At 42.0% G+C, this 25,433-nt stretch overlaps 1 protein-coding gene across 1 annotated transcript in view; it reads left to right on the top strand.

The window, feature by feature from the left end:
* EYS (eyes shut homolog) overlaps positions 1–25,433 on the top strand; it is a 491,695-nt gene that overhangs the window by 276,254 nt on the left and 190,008 nt on the right. Inside the window, exons 22-23 of the mRNA XM_083729676.1 lie at positions 8,685–8,835; positions 25,131–25,243. Of these exons, the coding sequence (XP_083585802.1) occupies positions 8,685–8,835; positions 25,131–25,243 (264 nt within the window). The remainder of the gene's footprint in view (positions 1–8,684; positions 8,836–25,130; positions 25,244–25,433) is intronic.

The following is a 25,433-nucleotide window of genomic DNA, read 5'->3' as shown; positions in this document are numbered from 1 at the left end:
TCATTTCACATTATGCTGATTCCCTGAAACTACCCAGTCCTTTTTTTTAGAAGTCTTGACAACACACCAGCAACAATGAATTCAGGGTTAAAGGTAAAGGTAAAGGGACCCCTGACATTAGGGGGCGACTCTGGGGTTGCAGCGCTCATCTCGCTTTATTGGCCGAGGGAGCCAGCATACAGTTTCCAGGTTGTGTGGCCAGCATGACTAAGCTGCTTCTGGCGAACCAGAGCAGCGCATGGAAATGCTGTTTACCTTCTCGCCAGAGCGGTACCTATTTATCTACTTGCACTTCGTGCTTTCAAACTGCTAGGTTGGCAGGAGCTGGGACCAAGCAATGGGAGCTCACCCCGTTGTGGGGATTTGAACTGCCGACCTTCTGATCGGCAAGCCCTAGGCTCTGTGGTTTAACCAGCAACAATGAATTCAGGGTTACCAGAGACAAATAACCATACAGATTGATTTGGGAAACAATGTAAATCCCCTCACTCTGTCACGGTGATTATCAAAATAATGTTACCTGATGTATAGCTCGCAAATCTTGATGCTCCTGGGAACATTTTTCCACCACCAATTACTTTTTTTTTGCCAATAAATTTTAATTTTAATGTACAATTGTACATTTTTATCCAAATTTTAACAAATCATCTCTTTTTTAACTTCCTTCAGTGTCTCTGACACTCATCCATATTTATATCTTTAATACGCATTCCCTTCATTCATATTGCCATTAAACTTCCCTTCTCCTTCTATTTCTTATTAACAATACTTCTTTGTTTTTACAGTGCCTCCTGAAATCCCACTAGCATTGTTTTCACGTCACACACATTTTTTCAGATAATCTACAAACTTTCCCCAGTCTTCGATGAACTTTTGGTCTCCACCGCCAATTACATGACACATACATCCCAGTCCAGGTTGGCAGGCTGTGCTGACACAGTTCCTTCAGTTCTCAGATTAACAGAATATATGAGCCCCATTCACACTTGCTTCCAGCACTGTCAAAGAGTTTACCTCCTTGGGATGTCTTCCTATGGCACTCCTCTAAGCATTTTGAGACAGGAATCATATTAGTGGGGTCAGGAGTGCAGTAGTTTCAGAGTTCATCCTTGCCGGGTCGTGAAAGGGACCCCGCTGATCACTGAGTATCTGTAAATTCAGTCTATGATATATGTATTTACCTTAAGCCTTTTCACAGTATATATCTTTGTGTATGTATTCAGTAAACATGCATTTTAAAATCTCCACTATAGAGTGGAACCTTGGTTCTCAAATGACTTAGTTGACGAACAAATCAGCTCCCGAATGCCAAAAACCCAGAAGGAAGTGTTCAGGTTTTCGAACATTTTTCAGAAACTGGATGTCCAGTGCAGCTGTCAGCTATTGTTTCCAGGGCACTTGTGCCAATCAGAAGTTGAATGGACTTCCGGAACGGATTATGTTCAAGAACCAAGGTACCACTGTATAGGGATTTCAGGCAATGCCGAATAAGATATGATGATAGCCTTGATCCTTGAAAACAGTGACAAATTGCACACCCAATACAGTAGGTGAGGATCTCCCTGACTGACCAGAAGTTCAGCGGTTATCGCCTTTGACAGTGCTCATCTTACATGATAGATTATGTAAAGGCTTGTGAAGGGAGCAGAATACAGTTTTATCCTTTTTATCCTACTAAGCCTGATTCAGAGTAGACTGATTGAAATTAATGAACCTAAGTTAACCCTGTCTATTCTCAGTAGGTAAAGATAAAGGACCTCTGGACAGTTGCGGAGCGTCATGCTCTGACACCGGGGGGTGGAGAGCAGGCAAGGGAGGGGCTGGCGTGCATCCCGGGGGCATGGCATGCCGCCCACAGGGGCGTGGCCTGCATCCTAGGTGAGTGGCATGCTGTCTGCAGGGGCAGCCACAATGGCACCCCACCGGGATCGTGCTGCCTGGGGCAGTGCGCTCCCCCCGCACTCCTCTTCCTCCGCCAGTGCCCCTGGAGGGTTAAGTCTTGTTGTTGTTTGTTGTTGTTTAGTCGTTTAGTTGTGTCCGACTCTTCATGACCCCATGGACCAGAGCACGCCCTTAACTATGGTGTGCAGTGCTCATTTAGCTTCAGGCCGGGGGAGCCAGCATTTGTCAGCAAACAGCTTTTGGGGTCATGTGGCCAGCATGACTAAACTGCTTCGAGCCCAATCGGACACCATGACGAGTGTCAGAGCACATGGAAACACTGTTTACCTTCCCGCCACAGTAGTACCTATTTATCTGCTTGTGCTGGTGTGCTTTCAAACTGCTGGGTTGGCAATAGGAACACCACTGGCTACAACCTCAAACACACTTGACACCAGACAAATTTGAGGACTGGTCAGATCAATACTGTGGCCCCTGGGACACCTTCCCGGGACCCAGGCCTTAAAAATAATCCATCTCACTATTATTCAGTTCCACACTTTCTGTCCAGCAACTCCCACACTCTTGTTTTCTTATACTATATGGTTCCAAAAATAGTCTTTATAAAGAGTTGTAGGGATTCATTAGAAGAAACCCCTGTGTGTGGAGTGCTTTTTATTATCATTATAATATCCCATAAGTAATTATTGGGAAAGTTCATTTGAGTTGAGGAAGAACAAGCAATTGCTATTTCTACAAACTTAATTGAACAAGATGTAGGTAATTACATTTAATTGATCATAATGGAGTTAATAACAACCTAATAATGCCAATTAGTTGATACTATCCATTGTTTTATCGCCTTTCGAAGATAAAAGCTTAATGAGGCTATTATGCTATATTTTGACACAAATCACGTAATAGATCTTTTACAAATTGGGAGCATCAAAAGAGGAGTTTAGGCCTGAAGATTCAATATCATCATCAGAACAAATCTTTAGGCTAGCATATATATTTTCTCTGGTTCAGGATTTATCATTGAGAATTAACTCACTTCTGGAATATTTCAAATTTTACTTTGTATCAAGGATCAATAATTCATTTCTATTATAATTAAAGTTCTGCCACTACTAATAATGATTAATATGCAAAATTCTGAAATTTTCATTTCATTCAAGAATTTCAGTTACAGATTTATCCTCAAATGTTCATCTTCAGTTAGGTTTCACTTTGTCATTCGTAGCAAATTACACTACCTTGGATCAGAATGCACAGTAATGTCACTTCTTAGTTTTCTCAAAGTTCTTTTTAATGGACAAAAGAGTATTGTCACTATCCTGTATGTTAACAGCAAGGATTCAGTTACATTAGTATAGAAAAAGCATTTAATATATGTTACACTGCTGTGACACCAGATGACGCTGTGGAGTTCCGTCTTTTGCCAGTGTGATTTCCCACTTTGAGGTTTACAATGTGTTTTCCTGAAACACTTTTTTGATGTATCTAGATCCAGCCTAAGTATGGATCCTTTTTTGCATTTACATCCTATTGGAATGAATGGGGCACTGCTACCTTAAACATAATAATAGTAAATTATTATTATTATTATTATTATTATTATTATTATTATTATTAATTTCAATGTCACTTTAAGTGCAAATAACTTTATTTGGTTTGGGACAACACTGTGTACTGGATAGTACTTCAAGAACATTAAGCTAACTTTGGTGGCAATAAATACTTGCTCTATTTGCCCATAGGCATAGTTGAGAATGCGAATGACCAAGAAAAGTGAGAAATAGTTGAACATAGGACCAGTTTGGTGGATCATTGGTTTCCTTTTTATGGAGTCCAAATGATACTCTATTCCCAGCATGAGTAACATTTAACAAGCTTGGCAGTAAACGAGATCTGTTTGTTTCATTACCTTTTAAGCTATTTTGCCAGGCTATCCAAAAGATGTTTTCAGTCATTGCTGACAAATGTCACTCAACAATAGAAAGACACCACATGCAACAGTTTGGGGACACTTGCAAATGTACAAATGTTATTGTTGTGTTAAGTCACCCTTTATCCCTGTGGTTCATCAACTGATTGTCTGACCTTTCCATCCATCCAAATTTGAATGGCTTTGGGCACCAAATGCAGTTCTACACAGACCGAGCTCATCATCTAGGTTGCAATTAGCCAGCCAGTTTTTAATGATTATACTTGTGGAAGCATAAAGGATAAAATAACACAATTGCTACTGGGTTGGGCTGGGACATAATTACCAGCAGCTTAACCACCAGGGGCACTTGAATGATTGTGCATGCATTCTGCATTTACAATTGTGCAAAAATGGCAGGAGGGGGCAGAGAGAGAGAGAGAGAGAGAGAGAGAGAGAGAGAGAGAGAGAAGGAAAACCTGTCTTCTCACTTGACCTTTAAAACACCCTATGTGCTGATTGTAGAAAAATGCATTTAGAAACCTTGATGGAATATTTATACAGTATATGTACTATCAGGCAATTGTGTTAGCGGCAAATGTTAAACAATAATATCTTAAGGTTGATATTTTAATTTAGCCAGTCCCTGGAAGATTCAATCAAGCACAATCAAATGGTGCACTCTTAACAAGCACAAGGTGAAAGCTGCTCACCAGCATGCTGAATTGCTAACAACTTGTCCTGCAAACATAAAACACCAGGAAGCTATTCCAGAATATTATTAGCTCATCGGCAAATGCATATATAACAGCTGTTATGGTGGGAAGTTATCATGCCAATGGCTGTGTCTTATATCAATTGGACGCCTGCAGCCAATGTCTGGTTGTCGATCCCAACCCTCCTAACACCGCGAAGCACATAATCAGTAGGATCTGTCTCCACTGAATATTCACCCTTTCACCCCCACATTGCCGTTTCCCTCCCTCTGTTTCTTATGGGTTGCTGCACATATACTGTGCATTTGTCTCGCAAATTTCTTCTCCCTTTCCCTGCCTCTTTCTCCCAGCCATTTATTTCTCTGTCTTTTTGTGTGTCACTGCCCCCTTCTCTCCGTCCATTCCTCTTCCCAGGCTGACCATGTACTGTTTGTGCACTGGGTTCAAGCAGCATAAAATGGCAATACCGATATGTTGAGGGTTATCAGTGCAACTTTAAGTCATTCAAACATTAAAATGGCAGAAGCTGGGGAAGAGCTTCTTGGGAGGATTGGTGCCTTATATCTCCTGATTCAAGGTGGCGTCATCCAACTCGCATCTCTCTCTTTCTCCCCTTCCCTCCTGCCATGGCCAACTTGTTTCTCTGACCCCCTCTTCCCAAAACTACTATTTTTCAAGCGCACCTGCCCACTCCCTCTAGCTTCTCCAAGCTCTGATGGCTGTGTCTTTGAAAACACTGAAAAGACAGGGTGAGGCATCAAGAAACAATCATTTTGTGTTTTAGGGAGGAGGAAGAAAGGAATCACAATTCTGTTTTGTTTCAACAGTTTTATATTTCATAGCTACATTATTTTCTCTCTCTTTTTTAACAATATCCACAGCAAGCACTGTCTTTCCTTCCTATTAGCCCGTAAAAGATCAAACAGATGTTGGACTAGAATGCACTTTATTAGTCCATTCATTCAATCAGCAGCGTCCATGTACAGGACGCTTTACAGAGACCAATTCTCTGGGTTAAGGGGCTTACAATTTGGCAAGGGAACTGGAGCTCTGTGCCAGAGGGTTCATGGAAAAGGTGAACTTTGAGTAGGAATTCAGAGGAGGACATGGAGGTGGCATGTGGGACAACAGGATGGAAAAGTTGCAGTCTTTCATGGGAGAAGGATGCCTTTGGATGAAAGAGGATAGTGCAGCTAAAAGAACAACACTTTCTGTGTTTCTATGATACACAGAAAGTAAAGCAGTAACTTCAGATCACACACATACTTAAATAATTAGAAAATGTAAGGCTGTGCCTGTAGGACTAGACTTACCACATGCTATGCTGAGCCGTGTGGATAAAGGGATGGATGGGAAGGTGAAGAGGATTGTACTCCCATACACTGCCCACCAGCCCACCCTCCCAGCCAGTTGTTTCGCTGGTCACCATTGCCACCACAGCTTCCCTTCCCCTGCCCACCCATTGCTTCTGCTGCTGATCTCCCTCCAGGCCAGTTGGAGATTCCTGGCTGCTGACAAAGCCGTTGACGCACTAGGCACTCCCTCGTTTTGAAGTATTGTGGGTGAGGCCTGTGCTGCTGATAAAACACTTTTTCAAACAACACTTTAAACTATAATAGTCTAAAGTTTTCTCTCTTTTTTTAAAAAAAAGAAGTAATTTGCACCATCATGGCAAAATGGTGGCAACACAGGCTTTCTGTAGGTGACTTTTCTCATTCTGAGAAAGGACCCCTTCCTCTGGGTGAGGGAGAACATGCTTTGTCAGCAGTGGAAAGCAGCCAGGTGGGGAAGACAAAGATAAGTGGGCAGGTAGGCAGGAAGGAAGGGCAAAGCCGCTTCATTTGCCAAACTGAGGTGCCATATTGTCTTGAGCCAGCCCTGGCTATTTAAGAGGAAATCAGTTGTGCTTCAATGAGGGTGAGGATTGTGGGCAGGAGACGACACAATGGAATTTAAACTCCTCTCATGGGTTGACGTGGGCAACCAGCTAGGGTTACATCCACACTATGTATTTAAAGCACTCATACCACTTTAACAGTCGTGGAGGATCCTAGGAAGTGTAGTGTGTTAAGGGTGCTAAGCTCACAGAGCAACAGCTCCCAGCACCTTTAACAAACTACACTTCCCAGGATTCTCAGCAGTATGAGAGGGCTTTCAATGTGTGGTATGGACCAAGTGGAAACTCTGCTGTCCAAAGGCGACTGAATTCACACCTTATTTGCTCACAACAGCCTTGGTTACATGGCAGGGCCTTGTTTCCCCTCAATAATTTTATTTTACTTCATTTTGGTTACTGCTTTTACTTAGACATCCTGTTGCCGCCAAAGCGTAAGAGTCTGAATCTTTTTTAATCATCCAACTGATCAAGCTTTAGTGATTTGACCTTGCTCTTAAGCAGCCCTCTGCTTTCTTGCTGTGCAGGAAAAAGGATAACTATAATGAAACACCAAACAGAGAGGCTGTTGCTTGATTTTCATGGGTCCTCACTGTGCTTCCTTTGATTAAGGGAGAACATTTCATGCGAGCTGGCTCAAGGAACATGAATTAGAGTTGTATTATAAAAGGAAAGAATAAAAATCACATCATTTGCCTTGTGCCAAGCGTTTTCAGTGAAGAGTGTTTGTATGTTTGCCCCTTAGCTTTAAGCTGGAGCATCACACACACTGTTCAAGATATACATACCTAACAACAGCATATTAAAGTTAAATGTTAAGTTAAGAAAAATGGTATCCAGAACGGATGGAAAATATCCAGGAGTTTTGTTGTACCACCCATCATCAAAAAGATGTCAGGGCAGCATACAACATATTCATATTATATTATTCTATGTCTAGTGTGGGTTGCCAGTGCCCAGGGCCACACGAATGGGTGGGTGAGAAAGAGGGAAATGGATGGAGTATGCATGAACATTCAATGGCCTGACTGCATCCGCATCACCCAGGAGATTGCAGCTGCAGAGATAAGAAAATAAGAGTTGTTCCATTGTCTGGAGAGGTCACTTCCTGGTTCACATGCAGAAGCCGTTGTCAACAGATCACAGTGACGGAAGTGTGCAGCTGTTTTGAGGCAGCAGCGGGTGGTGAAATTTTGCACCCCTAACAATTTTGGACCCGGGGCAACTATCCCACACCCCGCCACGCTATGCCATTGTTCTGCGTGTCTCTTCATTTTCTATTTACAGTCACTCTATTCCATTCCTCCTCCCAATGAAAGTCAGTTTTTATATTTATTTATTTATTTAGGAATATTCATACCCTGACTACTGACCAACATTCTTGAAGCAGCTTGCAATATGAAATAGACAATACTGCAATACTCACTACAGAAGTTCCCCACTGCACCCGCCTTTGTTCTCAGCATACAGTAGAACTGACGGTTGAAGTGGCTAGATGTTAGTCTCACAAAGGCCAGACTTCTTCACTGGGTGGCTGCTGCTTCTTCTTCTGTGGCCTCATCCAAACTCCCACTTGCCCCACAATTTCTTCTGTTTGTTCCATGATTTCTAGTCACGGATCTGAGAGGTATTCCTTTTGCCCCACCACTTTCCCCAGGAAAACTCATGGTTTACCGTTGAATCAGAACAAACGTCAATCTGCAGAAAACCCGGTTGATTCAGTGGTAAACCATGGATTTCCCCAGAGAAAGTGGTAGGGTGAAAGAAAAACCTATCAGACCCATGCAGAGAAACCACAGGGCAAACACAAATGTGCATAAGCCCTCACAGATGCTCCACAACTGAACTGCAGCCCACCCCCCTAACAGAGACCCTTAATCTCCAATATGAAAATATACATTCTAATGGTATATTAATATTTCATTTAGACACATTTACCAAGGAACAGCTACATAAGCATTTTATTTAGAAATATTTATTTAAAGAATGACTTTGAGTCATTCCCCCTTGCAACCGTTAAGGAGCTATTCTGCACTTCTCTTTTCACACAGTGATTTCATTGTAATTACAATTGCACCCCAAAGACATGCCAGCTTACAGCCTGATCATCAAATAGTTTATGTTTATGGGGTTCAATATAAGATGAGCTGCTTGCCTCGTTTTCATTCCTCCTTGACTTGGCAGCACTCCAGTTTGTTTGCCTGAGAAGCGTTTATGCAATGCATGGCTCATCTGCAAAACTTTCCCTCTTTCTATATTTACACAGGCAAGACATGGCAATGTGCGAGGCTGAAGTGACTATCCTGGGAGTAGCTACAAAAGCAAGCATGTCCAGCAACCATTGGTCGACTTTCATTTGGGATGCAACAGGGCCAATATTTGTTGGTGGTTTACCGCATCCTTATGCAACAAAGCAGGTACAACATTATACATCTTGCTGTTTCAACACAGTCTCTGGGCTTCCTAGCTCAATTCATCTAGGGGTGAGTTTCAGCACTTCAGCACAGCACTCACCTAGAGTTCCCTGTGAAAAGGAGAATTAGACCGTTAAGTTACTCTGCAAATTGTAGCTCTGAGAGTGGGACTAGGGCAGTGGTTCCCAACCTTTCTTTGGCCATGCCTGACCTAAGCATCTTAAAATCCTAATGCCCCCCTCCCCGCCCCATGACATATAATTATTATTATTCAGAAAGTGAACTCGTATTCACGTGGAAGAACCCTAAAAGGCCATTAATTGGTCTAAACAAGCTTCCAAATTGCCTCCCTTAAAAATCAAATTGCCCTCCTGTGGGGCACGTGCCCCACATTGGGAACCATGGGACTAGGGTCTCCTAACAATGCTTAGCACCCTTAACAAAGTACATGTGGCAATCACACAGGGTCCCCGGATGTTTCACCATCTATTGATCCCTGTGCCACCACTTTATTTCTCGCTGCCACCACCCAGGCCCTACCTGGTACAATACTGAATCCAGTCAAGGTTAAATTGAAACATAAACTTTTGTTTATTTATTGTAGTTTAACAAGTGTGTTGTTTCATAAAGAGTATCAGTCAATTACATTCATGGGGTGCCTATCCAGACCTATAACTTCCGCTACCTGCTCTCACTCACTAAACCACCTCTCAGATATTTACTTGTCTGCCTAGCCCCTAACTGTTCCTGACTCAGCTTATTTCACTACACTAACTCAACCTACCCACAGACTCTATCCCAAGTCACTCCCACTCCAACCAACCACCCAACTCCTCAACAAACTCTTAACGAACACCACCCTTTGCCTCTCCAATAGCTGGTTTTATAGTCCCTCTGACTCCACCCCCCTGGGTTCTGACAGGGTAACCTGTTTAACTATTTCACCTCCAGCACTCTCATATGGTAAGTCACACTACAGCTCCCATAATTCTTGCGGGGGGAGTCAATGTGGTATCTTAGTGTTTTTACATGTATGGTGTGAATGTGGTCTCAATGAGAGCATTCTACACAGGCCTCACTTGTTAGGAATTCATTTCAGAAAAAAGGGAATTGTTTGCCCCTCTTATTACTGAATCATATCAGGGAAGATAATAGTTTTGATTTACATTAATTTTGATTTTTTTAAAAAAACACACCTGAACAGACCTACCTATTGAATATTACGGTTTTGGTTTTGCTAAAGTTGTATGTGAATGCCTCTCCATCTGTTCAGCAACTCATTTGCATTCCCCACCGCTCTGATGTAAGCCAAACATCTCATGCACAACTTGCTGGCTTTCGGAATGTATTCCTACTTCTCCCTCACATCTCCACCAAGGCCCTCAAGGACAGAGCCATGTACAGGAAGTTGGCATGCCAGTCTGCTGAGGCAAAATGAAAGAGGCCACCTACATATAATTATTTATCCTCAAGGATGATCTGCGTATGTGCAGCCAAAGGTATACCTTCATATCCTGCCAAAGGGGTTACTGATGTACTCTTAATGGGTTTAATTTGGCATAGTAGAGGCAGCTGCAGTACTGGCAAGCCAAACATTACATTAGATGCAACAGCAACTTGTTTCCAAAGCCTTCACCCAAGTCTAACTCACGTCATTTGTGTGCCCAGTGTCCCTGATTCAACTACAAATGCAAATCCGGAAGGAAACTTTTCAAATTGATGAGGCTCCTTTGACAGTAACAAAAAAACCCAAGCTCTTCGGTGTCAGCAGTCCAGTCCTGTGCAATGCGCTGCCATCAGAGATTCAGCAGGTGCCTTCCTTTTCAACCTTCAATCACCTGTTGAAAATCATTCTATGCTGCCAAGATTTATGCTGGCAGTTAAGAAAATATCCTTCTGCAATAGTTAGTTGAGTTCTGATTTTATTTTATTTTTATTGTATGGTTTTATGTATGATTGTTAAAAACGGCTCTGATGTTTTAAATATATAAATAAATGGCTTAATTTGCTCAATGATCCCTTGCAGGACAGGAGCCAAATGAAGTTCATAAGATCCATAGTATAGCATGCCAAAACCAGGTCACATATAACCCTGTCAGTCCTTTGGGAAGATTTCTTCTGTACCACTTTCTAAATATGTTTGTTGCTTTTGGTGGCTCTAGATGTATATCAAAGCCCTGAGAGGGATACATTTGTTTTGGAAAATGAATCTTCATGGAATGCTGGGTTGGTGGCATGGACTGTTCTGAGTAAAGGGGCGAATTTGATATTGTTTGCATCAGTTTAACTTGGCTGCTCTTTACACAGTACATCACACTGAACCGCATTGATGTGTGCCAGCAAATAAACACAGGGGATAATCTTTGATAAAGCATATGTGTTAGCCCATTAAAACAACAAGACACCTCCTCAAGAAAACAAAAATCCTTAGCAATTTGATATTTTGTGACAGTAGAGTTCTTCATTAGTGCAACTACAATGCTGCATAGAACTATAACAGGTCAATAGTGCAGTCATGGTGGCCAAAATCATATTTCTGATGCCCTCGCAGTATTCTCACCCTGTATCCAGTTTATAGGGAAAAAATGAATCCTACTCAAGCCATCCCACATATGAAAATAAGAATTGTAAGAGTGAGAGGCTGGGTCTAGCCCTACCCCCATGTCTCTGTAAACTGTCTGCCCTACGAGTTGGCCCATGATGTCGAACCCTAACCATACAGTGTTCTATTTTTCTAGAAAAAGAGGTGCCAAAACTCACTGTGAATGCCTCCCTTGTTATCTTAGAATGACAATTGCGCCCACCTGAGAGGTCCCAGAAATGAGCTCTGGTGAGTTCTGGCTGGGAAAAAAAAAAAACACCCTGCTTCTGCATCTTGGGAGAGGGGCCTACATGGATAGAGCAGACTCTGCTCTACAGACTTGCACCCTCAAATGTGGACTGTGGGAGGACAGGGCTGATGGAGACATGATGACTGGATACAGGCCATGAGTGCATCAGTCACACAAAGAAGACTGCCTGAATAGGCATTTCTGCTTCTCAATATCTAGATTTGAAAAACATCTGAGAGATATCTTGCTGTCCAATGTGGACAGAGCAAGTAACCCACATTAGCAGTGTTTCCTCAGCACTGTTCTTTCAGCAGTCACAATGGGTGTCAGCATAAATATTTTCAATGGCTATGATTTATAGTTAGTGTTGAACAGTAAAAGTGGTTTCGTGCAATGCAGGAAAGTAGTGGTGAGCTGTAGGAATGCAGGACAAGGAATAGTAGCCGTGTGGAACATACTCAGGCCACATAGCTTGACGACTCTAAGTCCTAACCCTCCCCTGCTCAGCTGAGATTTTTTAGTTCCACACCCCTCTTGGCTGTTAAAATGGCTGAAAGGTTTATCATGAGATGTTGAAATCATAGCATGTTGGATCTCCAGAAGATAGAGACAGCAATTGCATAGAATGCATGCAAGTCTAGCGTCCTGGTTTTATGAGCAATGCTCTCTAAAGCAAGCTTTTTTCCTTTTCACTTGAGTTTTATGAGAGTTTGACATAGCAAATGCATTTGTTTATTGGAATGGAAAATAAATTAGCCATTGGAGTCATTATAATTCTAAAGAAATCTAATCATGCTGGCATCCAAGGAAACACAGAGGTGGACAACATTGTGGTCAAGGGCACCTACAAAGTCTCCTAAACTGCATTATTGTAGATGCACAATATTTGCTTTGCCTGACACCCAGAGTATCGAAAGCAATAACAAGGGCAAGAGGGCTATGGCTGCTCCTTGAGACAGAACCTCATTTGTTGTTGTTGTTGTTCCATTTGAGACATGTGAGTTTCATTTAATGCATGGGAATGTTACTTCTGTTCTGCAGAAGCTGACTTAAGCTTGTGGTGGCCTGCAGTTATGGTGGTCTCAAAAAAATTGACCACAAGTTAAGATGCCAGAGATCTGGTTTGTTGTGTTTCTTTTTGTGGGGGAGACTTATTAAAATTTATTCATGTTATGTCATTGGGCATGCTATAGGCACGATCACTGTGCCCTCTCCAGGCTGGCAGAGCAATGTGCTTGCCACCTTTTCACCTTAGGGTTGCGAATCCTCATTCTTGTTAAAGGTAGAGCATGGAGTTGAGATAGAAAGAAATATGCGCAAATGTTTCTAGCAACAAATAATATGGGGAGAGGCAACAGGGTGAGCGGTTCTAATCCTGTGGGAATGGAGCCATAGAGGATAGGAGACATGGGCTTCTGGTTAATACTGTATCAGAATGCCATATATTTGCTGCACCTTTCATTATTACACTAAGCTTCTCTGTTGGTAAAAAATGTAAATTCTCTGCAGCTTAGTTTCCTGGTCTGTAAAATGGGGAGAAGAAACACTACCCCCCACCCACCCACCTCACAGTGATGTTGAAAATACCTGAAGATGTTTTAATATAGCTTGGTGATGAAATGAGTTGTGCAACAGCAATAATTTCTAGCTTGACTAGAAGGCAAACACCCACGCTACCTTTAGCATCACATGTTTCTCATTTCATCTTACCCCCTCACTTTCAACAGAAAATTACTACTGCAGCACCTGAGTTTTCTTTTCTTATGAAAGATTATGTGTTTGGTTTAATTGTGCCGAGGAGTGGAAGGGTATGAAATAACGACAGTTAACATCTTCAGTGCTGTAATAATAAGAAGCCTAGACATATAAATTACTGCAGCAATTACAGCAGCACAAATAACGCTATTAATGCAATCAACGATTAGTGTGAGTATTTGACAACAACCTTTAATCTTCCTTCAGGTGCAGCTATTTTACATTCTCTGCACCAGAATGAAACCTAATTAAACAATTAATGGTACTTTAGTTAGCTTGAAGGTGCTGCACTGGAATTTCAGAATTCAGAAATAAGACATTGCATGCTTTAAGCTGGTATTCAAAAGAACATTTCTCTTTGTGTCTGTTCATTTGCACCCACAGAATATTGAATGTGTGTTCATGTACATACATTTAAAGGGGGTGGAATCAAAGGTTGTTAAATAGTTTGAGGATGTGTTGCCAGGCAAAAGTAATAAAAATTGCTTAAGATACCAGAGGTAAGAAGAGCTGGTTGGATCAGGTCAAAGGCCAACCACAAAGGCCAACCACATGCCCATGAGAAGCCCACCATCAGAACCTGAGCACAACAGAAGTTGTGATTACTAGGAGGGGGGAGCCTTCCAGCTTCACAGTTCCTCTGAGCTAAGGGGCATTAGCAAGCTGTTTCCTGCATAGCTTGAGCAGATCACAAAGATAGCTTCCAAATTATTGACAGCCCAAGACCACATCTTGGAACCATCATCTAAAATGACCCACAAAGCCAGAGACCGCTGGTTCCATGCCAGATAATGCTTTTAAGTTGTGATAGTAGCAGTAAGGATGTCATGTGGCACACTTTACAGAGGACAGTCCTCTATTTGAAAAGCTGTCCAGTCCAAGTCTGGCTTAAAGTTGTAGAACCCAAAAACGGGTCTTGAAGTTACCATCTTTCTCCTGATTGCAAATGTTGCCACACACCCCAAACGATTGCCAACTTCTGCCATATTTCAATCAGTTTCCTTTTCAGTCTTCCCCCGGCACCTGAAAAAATTGAGACAGGAGCCTTGTAGTTTTGCTGAGCAGCTCCAGATTCCCATTATGTGGAAATCAGTCCCACTGATTTCAGTGGAATTCAGTCAGTTGAAGTATCTGTGCTTAGGACATAGCCAGAACTGCAGCAATTTGCATGTACATTGAAGAGGTCCAGACTCATTTCAAAGAAATACACTTACATCAAAGTAAACTAGACCAGTAAGATATCAGATGGCTTCTTAGAATGCTGAAATTAAGTAATGGAAGAGAAATCATTTGGAAGGATCTTTGGCAGTCATCAACTCTTCGCTGCACTTCAGACAGCTTTTTAAAATGTAGGCAGAGTAGTCAGTCGAAAATTATTCCATAACTTGTGTCTTTCATTTCTGGAAATCACTTTGGATTAAGCAATCAAAGTGAGAGTGGTTGGAAGAAATGAAGCTGGACAGAAATGGGCATAGCCCTGAACTCACTCAAATTCTCCTTCATTTAATTAATCGTTATGGATGTATGAATGTAGACATTTTTGTTTCTGTGTGTGGTTTTGTTTTGCCTTTTGTGACAATGAAGAGAGATTAAGGCTATTTCCAGCCATGTTATTGCTGGTTATTTTGGTGGCTTCCTTGGTTGGGTAGGAGAGAGGTTTTCAAACTCTGCTCCAGGGAACTCTGGGGTCTTTTCAGGGATTTCTCGATAAGATCAATAATGGTGAGCAGCTTATCCTCTACTGCCTATTTCCTCCTACCAAAAGCATGATTCACCTGAAGCCCTCCAAATGTTTTGGACTGTAATTCCCAGCAGCCCCAGAGTTCCCCTGAAAGTCCCTGACCTGTATATTGAGGAAGTAACCATGACCAGAACATCCAGGATTGTGGATTGCATTGTGGGATACTGAACTAAATGACCCCTGGTGTGCCTTCCAGCTCTATAATTCTATGGTTCTAGGAGTCTGGAAGGTGCCAGGCTAGCTAAGGCTGCCGTGCAGTGTACAGTCATATGGGGGGGGGGTGAGGGTCTTCTAGGTTGCCCTCTCAGGGTTAAAACCTGCATGATACAATGCCAATTTCACGATGTATATTGCAGAAACAATCACATGCTGGTTCGGTCCATAAGTCACCAAGTCACCAACATTGTAGCATCTCGTTCTCGCTTGAACATGGCTATATGCACAATTCTTCATAATGTTTCTGACCCACATATGGTCACTTTCAGCTGGGAGCCAGAAATGTCACTACAGCTTTGTTTGTTTTTTTAGTATGTAACTCATTGTGCAAAATTACTGTGGGAATTGGTTGGAAGGGGATTGTGACTGCCTCTAGACAACCAGTGCTGCCCATGGCCAACTTCTGCTGCTCATTTCTTCAGAGCTTGACAGTAGTGCGAGATACACACTTAGAAACTGAGGGCAATTGTTCGGTGGCAGAGAACACAAAAAGTTTCCAACTTCAATCTACCAGTCTCTTAGGTAAGAAGCACTCATTACCTGAAACCCTAGTTAGCTGCTGTCAGTCACCAGAGATCATGCAGAATTAGACCATTTAAAAATCAAATGGACAAATGACTTTAAAGTAATTGTTCATGCTATTTATGGACACAAAGAATTTTTAAAAAGTGTTTAAATGTCATTTGTTTATAATGGTCACAATGAGGAATGCAGTTCTTTCTTTTTTCCCAACAACTGCCCTTTTAATCAGCCCTGGGTAGCTGCTTTACATTGGAGGTTGTGCCCTAAACAGAACTCCCAGGGCATTGAAGATGACCACTGCAGAACATCAGTGGACAAACCAGAATTACCTGCTGCAGCAGAGATTCATTTTGGATTTTTATTTCACAATCAATACAGGCACAGGAAATTAATAGTGATTCAACCAACCTTCTCCCTCAGCCCACCCCCCGAACTGCCGCGGCCCCCACCAGCCAATTATGGTATCCATGCTGGCGCAAACACAAACTCTTTCAGGTGATATTTGTTAGCTGTATTCCTACAGTTTGCTGTGTGGGAGATGACTTTGTTTGATGCAAGCAGCTGCGGGACAAGCACATAATGAATGCAATAAATGTTGTAATGAATCAAAATATTTCCAGGGTTCTTCCTTCCTAAAGAGCTGGCGAAAGGCACTGCAGTAAAATGGCACACAACTGTTAGCTAATTGGACATCTCAGAAAGAGGTGATTATTCATGGGATGGGGGAATGAACAAATCCCATCAAGATCAGTGATTCAGTGTTAGAAAAAGAGAAACAAACATATGTCAATCTTTTTTTTTTTTTTAAGCAATGAAATCCTATACATACCTGCTCAGAAACCCTATGCACAGTGAGGCTTACTCTCAAGTAGGTATGTTTAGGCTTGAAGCCTATGAGTAGAATAGCCTACAGAAGGGATGTGAAACCTGCGGCCCTCCAGATGTTTGTGGATTCTATCCAGCTTAGCCAATGGTTAGGGATAATGGGAGCTATAGTACAACATCTGGAAGGCCACAGGTTCCCCAACAATGGCCTACAGAATTAGTTGGTTAATGGAACAATCTTATATTGGGCCATGAAAGGATTGAAGTGGCAATGAGACTGCTGTATACAAAAACCTGCCAGCTTGTGCCAGCCAGGATGGAAAGTATGGAAATCTGTTCTCTCTCTCTCTCTCTCTCTCTCTCTCTCTCTCTCTCTCTCTCTCTTTCTTTCTTTCCTTTGCCAACTCCAATCTGGCATACCAGAGCCTTCCCTCCCCAAAACAGCCATCTCTTTGGATCCAAGGGACTTTGGCTCAAAAGTTACAGTGTCCTGCTGCCACCTTTCCTCCGAAACACCCTGTTTGGGGCATTTCTGTATTGAAGAGCAGGTGGTAGCTTACTACCTGCCTGGGCATAGCTCCAGTCTTCAGGTGAAACAGAGCTACCCCCACCAGTAATGCTTCTCCCTGCCAGCAGAGACCAGTGGGAAGGAATCTTACTCATACTCCCAGCCATTGACTTGTCATGGATGGTGGTAGTAGGATTGTGCTTATATAAAAACAAGTATATATAAACAGATGGTGGCAAATGCCATATTTGTTGCGTTTGCTGCAAAGCAGGATAAGGATCGGCTGCAGAAAATCTCTGATTCTATGGCAAAATGATCTCTGGATTTGGAAAACAAGTGTCCAGCACCCTGCATGGAAAATCCTGGCCAAGAGCTGTCAGAACGAATAAGAACTTTTACCTAAATGAAAATGGTGCTTGAAACCCAGAATGGAGTCACTGGCTGCAAGCTAGACTTTCCCCAGTGTGAGCTGTGCCTGTCACCTGCTTCTGGTTGACAGGAATCCCAGCACTGGGCACTCTCTGTCAGTGATGGGATTTAACTTGTGTAGAGACATCTAGCGAGTGTTTCTGGAAACAATTCTTAACAGGTTTAAATAAGGAAGAAGTCAAGCTGCTGCTGCTTTCAAACCCCAGGCTTGAGGCAAAAAAACCTGCCGAGTCCCCCTGCTGACCAGAAATCATTCTGATTGCCACTGTCCAAATGTAATCTTTGCAGTAAGAGTTTCATTGCAGTATTTTACGCAACAGGGTTTTAATTGCTTCATACTTTACAAATGCAGGGGCAATTGGGTGTTTGGGCTAGGTACCTGAGGCGATCTGTAACTCTTCTTTTCTAGAGTAATATGGAGCTGAGAATCATTTCTAAAGGGGAGCATTATAGTCATTATTTTTTACATGACAGCCATTTTTTTGGGGGGGGAATGAAGAATTTATAAAGGAGTACAAGGGAAACAATACTTTCATTAGGCATTCACATAATAAGAAGAGGCAGTGTGCTGTGCTGTGCTGTAGCAGAAATAGTGCTGGATTTTGACCTGGAGGATCTGAGTTCAAAGCAAAGAGAGTGATTTTTGAGCATATATTTGCCAGCCCCAACTACCCCTTTTCATTTTTTTCAGTCTTCAGGAAGCCACATTTCCACATCACTTTTCATGTGCATTTCTTCCTCCCTCTACACATATCTTTGCAAAGAAATTTCCCTGATATAATGCATTTTTGTATGTGATGTTCACTAATATGTGCGTTTTAATCTGCACTTCCTTCTAATCTATGTATTTTATTTCTGGGCGGGGGGGGGGTCAGTGAACTGCATCACTAACTTCAGAGAAGGGTACATTTCAAAGATTGGTGTCTTTTGGTTTACGCATTGTTTTGGGAAGGGTGGATTGTACAGATTCACAGCAAAACCAATCCCCATGCAGGGTTAGCCAATCTTGCCCTTCAGAGGCAATCTTGCCCTTCAGGTGGGAAGTACAGCTCCCATGATCACTGATCATTAGTTTATGCTGATGGGAGTTGCAGTCTACAACTGGAGGGCAGCACATTGGCTACCCTTTGACTGAAAAAGAATTCCATTAAAACCTTTTTATCCAGGCCCATTACCCAATGGAATTTAATCTATTAACAGCAACAACCTTTGACTCTTGTCTGTAAAGACTGCATAAAGAAGGCTTGGTAGTTAGCTCAGGTCTTAAAGAAATAAGTAAACAAGTAAGATTATGGGATGGCAGACAGTAGTATATTTTTAAATCAATTATGGTAAAATAAATTGTTGCATTCATATATTTTATTACATCACAGTTAACAGTGGCGTAGCGTGGGGGTACAGGGGGGGCCGCACCGGGTGCAACATCTGGGGGTTAGGGTTAGGGGGCGCAAATCCACGGGTTAGGGGGTGCAAATTACTTGCCTTGCCCCGGGTGCTGACAACCCACGCTACGCCACTGACAGTTAATGATTTAATACTTGATTTTGTGTGTGATCCTGGAAGTGAAAAGTGTAAATGTTATATAGATGCAGATTATTGAGTTGTTTTAGTTGGGTTCTTTGATCCATTAATAGAGGTTTCCATTAATAGAGTAGGGAAGGAAGCAATTTTTGCCAACGGTCCCTGCAACCCACTTTTGGTGTGACTTTCTGCGTTGTTCGGAACAACCTCTGGTGCATATTTTATTTTTACAAGTTAAAGCTACTGACAGACCAGTCCTAAATAAGGGGTCAACCCACCACTTTCCCCTGGGAAAACCTACTTTTTACCACTGAATTGGAGCAAACATCAGTTGGGTTTTCCGCAGATTGACGTTTGCTCTGATTCAGTAGTAAAGAGTGGGTTTTCCCAGGGGAAAGTGGTGGGTTGGACCTATACTTACTTACTTACTTTCTTTCTTTCTTTCTTTCTTTCTTTCTTTCTTTCTTTCTTTCTTTCTTTCTTTCTTTCTATTTTTTTAGTAATTTTCAAAAAAAATAATTAGACAAACAAATATCTCAACCTTATTTGAACCAATCTTAATAACATTGTTAAGTGACTTCCTCGTATCCCCCTGGCTGAATTTCAATGTATATCATGTTAACAGTTTTCCAAAACCAATATTCTTATAAAATTAACTTAATCACTTAACATCTTTCTTTCTTTCTTTCTTTCAAATTTGGCATTAAACATAATAATTCATCACATTGCATAATTAAATCCTAAGCCTATCTGATATTTGCAATCTATGCCAATTATGGACCTATACTTTCTAGGCGTGGGAAAAGTGCAGTGTGGATGAGCCATAACTGTGACAACATATCTGCCTCTGATACTAGCATAGTATCATGTTTTTGTCATAATGGGCAGAGTTAGTGATTACAGTACATTCATATCTTGGATCCCAAATGCTCTGGAACTCCGATGTTTTGGCTCCCGAATGCTGCAAACCCGGAAGTGATTGTTCCGATTTACGAACGTTCTTTTGGAACCCAAACATCTGACAGGGCTTCCATGACTTCTGATTGGCTGCAAGAGCTTCCTGCAGCCAATTAAAAGCCACAAATTGGTTTTTGAACGTTTTAGAAGTCAAACGGACCTCTGGAACGGATTCTGTACAACTGTATTATTCCCAGGAACAAATGTAAAAGGTTGTCCATTAGTTGTTGGGTTTCCCCATATCTCGGACCCTCTTCCCAGCTCCCAGTCTGTCATTGTGTGAGTTTTTCCTCCCAACCAAACCGACAACTTGCCCACCCTCACAAAAGCTGGGCTAAAAACTTATTGTGTCCTCAAACACCTGAACATTCCCTGTCTCTCCTCCACGTCAGCCAGGATGTGGCAGTTTATTAGACTATAGCTAGGAAAGGTTCATAAGCTACTGCAAATACATGTTGCAAAGATTTTCTAGTTTTGGTTCATGCAATAATAATAATCATAATCATAATTCTACCATGCCCATCTGACTAGGTTGCCCTAGAGACTCTGAGTGGCTGTACTAATAGCAATGTACTTAAATTTTGGGAAAAAGAAGTACCTGGCTCCCAACCAGGATTTGGAAGGAGAGAAAACCTGAGGGAAGCCCAGAGTTAGCACAAAAACATTAGCACAGTTTCCAAAGGAAAAGACATTACATGTGATCCGTTTTGAGGCCTACAACCCATCTGCCCAAGGAATGAGAAAAAGCAGGATGTAGGAACATCAGCAAAACTTAAAGTGGGCTGGTCAACAGATACCAGATACTGAGTGAGTAGTGGGTTAAGGAGGAAGAGACCTAAAAACACATTTGAAAGAGGACAACCATTAATGTGTTAGTATTTTTAAGGAATTGTAGCAACATGCTGATTAGCATTGTCCTCTAAAGACTGCTCCAGATATTATTATTTTTTGTTTGAGAATGTACCTTTTCAGCATCTCTGTAGAATAAATTAAATTGGAAGAATTGACACCTTCTTATGTAGCTGAAGCCATCACTTAACACAGGTACCTTCCTAAAACTGCACCACAAGACACTTGGTTACACTTTCACATGCTTTATCTACCCTAATTATGTGAATAAGGCTGTGATAAATGTGCACAAATCGGCTTTACATGATCTTGAGTGTTGCCCTAAAGTGCAGTTTTAAAAGGGAGGATTTATTCCACACTTCCAAAGCCTTTAGCATGAATGTTCTCACAGCATGACATTAATAAGTCAGTCGTTCACATACACAGCCTTGGGAACTTTTCAGATACGTTGCTGTGTGTGAAATACCAAGTTGTGACTGTATCAAGGTGTGCACACACTTCGTTTGTGCTGTCTGGTAAGAGCTGCACATCATTATTTGCTTTGGATGTAGACTGCCATTGGTTATTCATGCCTTGGCCCATGATTAAAATACTGCAGTGTGCTTCAGACAGGGCTATGTCTTGATGACTGGAGACAGGAGAAGATGTCCCTCACAAGTATCAGGCTCGCAGCAAGAGAGAAGTGTTCATAGATTAATCACTACCCTCTTGAAACATATGCACCCAATCCTATGCATGCCTACTCAAAAGTGAGATCCATTTAATAAGGGGTCCATTTTCCTTTTTATTTCTGGTGAAAAAGGATGGTGAGTGCATTTTTTTGTCCTAGTGTCCAGCAATATATACTTGAGTAACATGCTCAAGCATGCTTTCCCTTGCACTGCCACCAGATAAGATGGTTTTCTAAATCAAGGAAAAAACAAAGCTAGAGTGCTCTGCTTCGCTTTCTTTTAAACATAAGATAAAAATCACATAAGATGTGACTCTTAGGAACCGGCTCTTGAGAAGTTAGAATATGGTGCAAGGGTGCTGATAGTGGCCCCTGCCATTTTATGCACTCCAAAGTTAGAGCAGAGTCAGTACTGCGAATATGGGGGGAAATTACATTGTCTTTTAGGTTTGGCTGGGTTAAAAGAAGTTGTGCTACTGGTATGGATACCAGTTAAGAGGGGGTTTCCTGTCACCTCAAAGGCAATGTATTCTGGTGGCATTCATTCATACGTTCATGTGCTAGCTGACAAAACTTTAAACAAAACTTTAAATAACTTGAGAATGAAAACATAGTTGACAATGACTAATCATATGTATTGTATGTGTATGCATTTTGGAATGAAATGTGACTCATCTGGCCACCTTTCTATGGGGGGGAGAGAGAGAGAGAGAGAGAGAGAGAGAGAGAGCATCTTGGAGGATAAATTATTAACACTGATTCTGAAAGCTTTCAATGGAATAAGTACTTCTGTATGTCCATGTACACCACTAACAACTGTCCATAAAAGCACTGATGAAGCCCTTAGCTCAGTTAGTTAGAGTGTGGTCTGATAACACCAAGGTTGCAGGTTCAATTCCCAAATGGGATAGCTGCATATTCCTGCATTGCAAGGGGATGGGTTAGATGATCCTCATTGTCCCTTCCAGTTCTACAATTCTATGTTTCTGTGGGCTGTATAACACTCCTGTGGCACTTCCGTAGCTATCTTTCCCCCAGGAGGTCAAAAAGCATCCACTCTATCCCCCCCCCCCGCCTCATATTAGCTGGCCTTATTCATAAACATCTTCTGAAATACGTGTTTGTTCTGCAGTTCATTTGGCCTAGCGCTCACATGTGGGTTGGTGCTGTTTGACAGGGATGCTTATGAGACAGTGGCACTCAGGGCAAGAAGGCAAGGATCATAATTATTTTATTTTTATCTGAGAGGAAGAGCATTATGTCTGAAATAGACTGATCACAAATCCAGAGGAAGTGACCAGGGACTCAGTTGGCGGATTTCTGTCTTCTGGCAGTCATGATATAACATAAAATATTCACTAAAAATACAATTTTCAAGAGAATGCAGATTACTTTTCCTCCCCCTCCCCCCTTTTTTATATTCCCAAACTGCATTGTTAATTTGCACGTCAGTGTGCAATATAGATTTCAGGTTGCTATGGTGATGGTTTTGCCCACACTAACTTGACATTAGCAATGCTGAAAAGAGCTCCGATGAAGACAGCAGCTGATATAAAGGCTGTAATGATGCAGCTTTTGACCTTTGACTGTTTTATCAGCAGCTATTGTTTTCCTTCTTAGGCTAACAAAAACAAGGATTTGATCTGAAATATTAGCACTCGTGTGATGTTGAAACAAGGACAGTCAAAAAAATTCATAAAGCCACACAGAAGGTTAAGGCAGAACTTCTCGAAGAAACCCGGTTATATCACAGGGAGTGATAAATCAAGCTTTATTTGCGTCAGGAATCAATGAATAATTTCTCGCAAGGTCCGTGTCAACATTACACCTCTGATCGGATTACAATATAAGGTGAAGCCTGTCTCTCTGTGTTAAAATTTAAGAATAATTTTTGACCCTGGTCCAGAGACTGTCACTCACATTCGTAGGTTGCATAGATGCTGTTACGCACAAATATCTCTACCAAAAAGACAGTGCCTGTGCTTTGCTGGTGCTGATCACCTCCCAGGGATAGTGGTGTTCCTATAAGCTGATATCACCAACCATCCTGGGATCAGTTCACTAAAGGGATTACCTTACCCATTCCTTGCCTGCTCATTAACTTCAATCTGCAGAACATGCCACACATTTTTTCTTCTACATTTGGGAAGAGTGTGGCAGCACCTGCACTCTACATCTCCCTGCCTATTGACATTAAGCAGGCATCTTCACTATTTTGTTTTATTTCATTTATTTTCTGTTTCAGTACACCGATCCAGACATAGGATTTGTTTAAAATATTATTGGTTTTAATTATGGTTTGATGCACATTTGATTTTGACTGGTCTGCATATTTTAGTCATGTTTTATACATAATTGGACTGCTTGGAGATCTTTTATTGAGCAATAGTTTATAAATTTACTAAAGGGGGGAACTGGTGCCTTGTGTGTGGTTCAGGAATATTTTGAGTGCTGAGTGGTGTTCCTACCATCCCCACATCGCCATCAGAATATTCACTTGCAAACCTAGATCATACTAAGAAGGGGAAACTATGCATGGAGCACCATTTTTATTACATAAGTGGCCCTTGCTTATATTGGGACCAGTTATTCTAGTTCTCAAAAGATTGAAGTCTGGGAACGTTGTGGAATACTGAAGCTGACACTATATGGTTGTTAACGTTGCTAAATAAACCATACAGAAGTGTAATGGCTTTAAGGGTTGCTTGTGCGTAAGTTACCGCCTCTCCGGGCTAGTTTGCCTGGTTAAGCCGTTTCCCTCTGGACAGCCCTCCACTCCGTGGCTGTTCAGTCGCTGGCAGAATCCGTCAGTGGGCGTTTCTTGAACCTCTTCCAGCAAAGAAGCTCTTTGACGCCAAGTCGCCGCCTATTTTCCCTGCGCGAAAGTCTTCTGCGCAGGGTGGGCGTAGGCAGCGGAGGACTTGTGCTCTCCTCGCTGGTCTCTTGCGAAGAGTCCTGGAGCCTACTCTCCGCTTCCGCCATCGGCCCCCCTCTATCCCTGGTGTAGCGCTGATTATCTTCCCCAGCCTGGGACTCGCCTCTCTCTCTGCTTGGCCCCTCCCCAGCATCGCTGCTGAGTCTCGCCTCCTCTGCTAGCTGCAATGGCAGTTCCCTGACAAGAAGTCTCAGGTCGAAACAGGTTCATGAATACCAACAGACCAACTCTCTGTGTTTGTGAGGAGAAGACAAAAGAAACAGAACTGGTTATGATGGTCCCTAATAATCTTGATTCTGCATTTGTACAGAGAAAACATGTTCAGCACTAATTTGTCATATTGGAAACCATCTTTCCTTGGGTCATTAACATGATTTTAAGTAAATAAATAGCTGTATAATCTGATTCCAGTTCAGGTTATAGCATGAATCAGGCCAGACTCCACACCGCAGGGAAGTGTGTGGTTTCAGAACTGAGTCTGCCTTGCATTCCAACACTGAGAGATGCCCAACTCTTGATTTTTCCACTTTCTTTTTTAGATGACTGAACCCACCTACAATTTTACCGGCTGTATAGAAGTTACAGAAATCAATAACTTGGGACCCTTCACCTTTGCTAATGCTGTGAACAAAAACAATATTGACAGTTGCAGGTAAATCACATTCTGTATCTTTTCCAATCAAGAACAACTGATTCTCTAAGACTGTTGTAGCTTGAGATACAGTTTCTCATTTTCAGACTGGTCTAAAATACATGTAGTGGGGAGGAGGTATGCGTGCATTTCTCTTGATATACCTTTTCTCCTCTTCTATATGTGGGAGCAAAGGGTGGGGGGGCAGAAT

Source organism: Podarcis gaigeae (genome assembly GCF_964106915.1).
Source record: "Podarcis gaigeae genome assembly, chromosome: 3".
Taxonomy (NCBI): domain Eukaryota; kingdom Metazoa; phylum Chordata; class Lepidosauria; order Squamata; family Lacertidae; genus Podarcis; species Podarcis gaigeae.
The sequence above is the reverse complement of the archived record's forward strand: the minus strand, read 5'-3'. Positions and strand labels throughout refer to the sequence as shown.